General features: G+C 60.5%; 1 protein-coding gene across 1 annotated transcript; it reads right to left on the reverse strand.

The window, feature by feature from the left end:
- Nucleotides 1-956: 956 nt before the first annotated feature.
- On the reverse strand, nt 957-2,519 carry FOXG1 (forkhead box G1). The gene has a single exon (XM_040969785.1). It carries the CDS (start codon nt 2,517-2,519, stop codon nt 957-959), a length of 1,563 nt encoding a protein of 520 aa, XP_040825719.1.
- Nucleotides 2,520-4,645: the final 2,126 nt, after the last annotated feature.

Raw genomic sequence — 4,645 nt, forward strand, 5'->3', positions numbered from 1 at the left:
TAGTAAACATTTTTGTAAGTGACAAACACGGGCATATGACCACAGTATCACAATCAAGAAATTTTAAGACAACATTAACAATCACTCAAATTTATGCGGCATTTGCGCAACACAGGTTACATATTTGCAAGGTTTACCTATAAGTACAATAGGTATTAACATTTCACTACATTTAGGGGGAAAAAAATAAAAGTGACCTGTTAGTGACCACATACATCAGAATATACACGACACAAACTGAAGGCAATCATTAATTTTGTCCCCTTCTGATTCAATTGATTGGGCAGTATTGCCAACTGAAACAACTTTCCTTTTTTGTTTGTTTGTTTGTTTGTTTGAATACCAAGTGCATTTTCTAGAATCCAATCTTTGGTCTAAAAGTAAACAAAAAGAAAACGAAAACAGTTCTTTAAAGAAAAGGACAAAACCATAAATGGCCAAAATAATTTCTTGGGTACCTTTACTACCAATGCTTCTTAAATACAAATTACAGCTTAATATTTTAAAAACTCTCCCCATAATTTAGGTTGTTGTCAAGGTCTGCGTCCACCATACAGATCCATGATAACTTATAATACTGCACACATGGAAATCTGGCAGCTGGTAGAGATAGGCTCGTCAGGTTTGAATGAAATGGCAAAGCAGTCACTATTTAGATACACATTCTACTAGAATTTTGACTTCCAAACCTTATATTCTACAATGTATCCTCCCACATTGCACCTCGCTGACACTCCACACCTTGTTAGAATAATCAACAACCCTAAAGACTGAACAAACGTACAGAAAGAGCGGGGGTGGGGTGGGGTGGGCTGGATGGAGGTAGGGTGGGAGTGGGAAGGGTGAGATGGGGGAGGGGGGCTTAATAAAAAATACCTGGACTTATTTTTTTTTAATTATCATTTACAATGCAAATGTGTGTAAAACGCTCAACTTACAGTCTGGTCCCAGGGATGTTAATGTATTAAAGGGTTGGAAGAAGACCCCTGATTTTGATGTGTGAAATAATCAGACAGTCCCCCGGACAGTCCCGTCGTAAAACTTGGCAAAGAGGGTCTTAAAGATTCACAGGGCAGGGTCGAGGGGGCCTGCGGCGACGTGGAGGAGGACGCGGCCCGGGCGCTCATGGACGTGCTGCTCTGCGAAGTCATTGACGGGTGCGGGACGTGGGGGAAAAAGTAACTGGTCTGGCCCGCCAGCAGGTTGACGGAGCAGGGGTTGAGGGAGTAGGTCCCCGAGCAGGGCACCGAGAGGCCGCAGGGCACCGAGGCGGCGAGCGCGGCGGCCGTGAGGTGGTGCGTGGCGTACGGGATCTCGCCGTTGACCAGCCGGTCCACGCTCAGGCCGTTGGCGGTGGAGAAGGAGTGGTTGTTGCCCAGTGAGTTCTGAGTCAACACGGAGCTGTAGGGCATGGGGTGGCTGGGGTAGGCCGACGTGGTGCCGTTGTAACTCAAAGTGCTGCTGGCGCGGGGGTGATGCAGGGACAGGAAGGGCGACATGGGCCAGTAGAGGGAGCCGGCGCGGTCCATGAAGGTGAGGCCGGTGGAGGTGAGGCGCGCGCCGCGCTTGAAGGCCAGCTTGGCCCGCGACGTGGTGGAGCGGCGCCGCAGCTTGCCCGTGGTGCCGCCGATGAACACGTCGTCGCTCGACGGGTCCAGCATCCAGTAGTTACCCTTGCCCGGGTCGTCGTAGTGGCGCGGCACCTTCACGAAGCACTTGTTGAGGGACAGGTTGTGACGGATGGAGTTCTGCCAGCCCTGCTTGTTCTCGCGGTAGTAGGGGAAGTTCTTCATGATGAACTCGTAGATGCCGTTGAGCGTCAGGCGCTTCTCCGGGCTCTGCCGGATGGCCATCATGATGAGCGCGTTGTAGCTGAAGGGCGGCTTCTCGTACTTGCCGTTCTTCTTCTCGCCCTCCTTGCCCCCCTCCCCGTCCTTGCCGCCCTCGCCGCCCGCCCCCTTCTTCTCCTCCCCCCCGCCGGCGCCCTTCTCCTTCTCGTCCTGCCCCACGACCGCGGCCGCCAGCTCCGGGGGCGCACCGCCCGGCTCGCCCTTGGCGCCCAGCGCGTCGGCCTTGGCGCCGTCCAGGGTACCGGCGGCCTGCGGGGGCGGCGGCGGGAGCAGGAGCTGCTGCTGGGGAGCCTTGTCGTCGTCGGCCACCGCGGCCGCGGCTGCTGCTGCGGCGGCTGCTGCGGCTGCGGCGGCGGCTGCGGCTGCGGATGCGGCCGGGGCGCCCCGCGCCGCCGGGGCCTGCGGGGTCGGGGGCGGCGGCGGCGGAGGAGGAGGCTGCGGCTGCTGGGGCTGGGGCGGCGGCGGCGGTTGCGGGGCGGGCGGCGGCGGAGGCGGGTGGTGGTGATGGTGATGGTGATGGTGGTGGTGGTGTTGGGGGTGGTGGCTGTTGTGGTGGCCGTGGTTCGCGTGGTGGTTGTCGTTCTGGACCGCCTCGGGCACCAGGCTGTTGATGCTGAACGAGGACTTGGGGATCATCTTCACCTCTTTCCTATCTCCCATGTCCAGCATCACCCAGTCGTCGGGGGGGAAGCGGCGGCGGCGGCGGCGACGGCGCGGGAACGGGGCAGCGGCGCGGCGGCGGGCGGTGGCGACCGGTGGGTGCCGAGCGGGGCGCGGGGGGCGCGGGCGGCGGCGGCGGCACTGAGCAGGCTCCGGGGGGCTCCGGCAGCAGCGCAGTTGGACCGCAGGCTCGGGCGCTGGCAAGTCATGTAGCAAAAGCAGCAACCACCCCTCAGGAATTAGAAAAAAAAAAAAAAAAGAGGGGGGGAGGAAAAAAAAAAAAGATGGGGGAAAAAAAAAAGAAACAACCACTACCCCGGGGGTGAAGCTCCCTCGTACCAAACTCTACTTCTTGGTCTCCCCCCCACCCCCCGCTCCCCCCTCCTCTGCTGCTTCCTCCTCCTCCTCCTCCTCCTCCTCCTCCTCCTCTCGCAGCAGCAGCAGCAGCAGCAGCAGCAGCCCAAAAGTGGGGGGGGGGGAGAGCCGGGGCGGCGGGCGGGCGCGTCCCGGAGCGGCCGCGGCGAGGCTTAGGGAGACAGCGATCGAGGCGGCTATAGCCACAATTAATTTTCCGAGCTACAGGCGCACACTAGGGCTGTAAAAAATTTTTTGGTTTAACCTTTCCCTACCGCTGGGCCAATCAGAGCCGGCGGCGTGCGGGAGCGTCTCTGTCGCCGTCGGCCAATCGCCGCCGCCGGGCCCACCCACCCACCCACCTGCCCTCCCCGCGGCCCCGCCCGCCGCCCGCCCGCCCCCTCGGCCGCTCGCCTCCCCCTCGGCCGCGGGGCTCGAACCCGTGGCCGCGCCGCGCCGCGCACCGGTACGCCCGGCGGGAGCACGCTGCGCCGCGGCCTGCCCGCGCCCCTCCGCCCCCTGCGCCGCGCCGCGGTACCCCCCCCCCCGCTAGGGCACACCGCTCACATTTCCGGCTTCCTCTTCTTTGTACTGGGTCATTTTTGCGATTGAGCGTCAATATTTGTCCTTATTGATTAAAGTTTGTATCCGGTTTTATTTCTCTTTAAAGCAGGGGAGACGGCGGCGGCGGCGGTGAAGGGAAGGGTGGGAACGCTGGGAGAGGGGCAGGAAACGAGGGGGCAGGAAGAAGCGAGGCCCTGCAGTCTCCCCCAGGCCTGGGGCTGGCATCGCCTTCTGGGTCCCCGCAGGGGAACTGGGCCCCCCGCTAGGGAGTCTAACTGCGAGGCCTCGCTGCGGGGGCAGGGAAGGCCCACCGCACTGGCGTGGGCGCGGGTATCCCGGAGCCTGGCGGGAGGAGGGCCTGCTGGGCCCGAGGTTTGGAAAGGACGGGATGAGGAGGCCCCGTGGGCAGCAGGGCGCTGGGCAAACCCGGGGTTACTTACTCGTTGCCGGCGGCCAGGGCGGCGGCGAGCTCGGGCCAGCAGCGCCGTGGAGAAGCGGGTCCCGGAGCGCGGTGCTGTCCGCGTTGGCGACGGGCAGGGGCGACTCAGTGTTGGGTGCCACGGATGATGGCCTTCCCAGGTGAAAGGTGTCCAGAGAGAGGACAGTCCCAAACAGTCCCGAAAGAACCCAGGTAACACATGCTCCGCTCCTGCGCGTCTCCTCCGCTCCTGAGCGCGGTTCCCGCGGCGCGAGTCGCTGTCGCGCGCTCGGCTCGCCGCTGCCTGGGTTGGCGAATCCGAGTTGCAAGCAGGAAGCCACGAACAGTCACCCTGGAAATATTTTCATTTTGCTTGTTGACACTGGAGGAAAAATTAAAGTGGGCGTCTACTGCGTTCTGATTTTTTTTTTATCCCTTCCTGAAGCGTCCCTCCTGTTTCTTGCTTGCTTTCCGTTTTCTCAGAAGCGTTTCGTTGAGGAAAGGGCCTCAACCCTGAAGCCAATTCCCTTTGCCCACCCAGACTGCCTCCGGTGATGGGAGTGGATGGAGTGGGGTGCGGGGGGGGGTGTTGGTGAACCTGGGAGCTGGGGGGAGGCGTGGAAAGGGGTGCTCAAGCCCAGCTTTCTTGGGTCTTGGCACTGAGGAAGGTTCGGAGGAAGGTTGGAATGAGTGGCAAGATTGCTGTCCCGGGGGCTTTAAAGGGATCCCGTGGCCAGGGGCAGGGCTAAGGCCCAGCATTTCCCAGGGATTGGAATTTAGTGCAGAGCGCACTGATCGA

Source organism: Ochotona curzoniae, unplaced genomic scaffold (genome assembly GCF_017591425.1).
Source record: "Ochotona curzoniae isolate NIBS_2020 unplaced genomic scaffold, NIBS_Ocur_1.0 scaffold_4701, whole genome shotgun sequence".
Classification (NCBI taxonomy): domain Eukaryota; kingdom Metazoa; phylum Chordata; class Mammalia; order Lagomorpha; family Ochotonidae; genus Ochotona; species Ochotona curzoniae.

Coding starts and splice junctions, on each gene's coding strand:
- FOXG1 (XM_040969785.1), bottom strand. CDS start 2,519: ATGCTGGACATGGGAGATAGGAAAGAGGTGAAGATGATCCCCAAGTCC.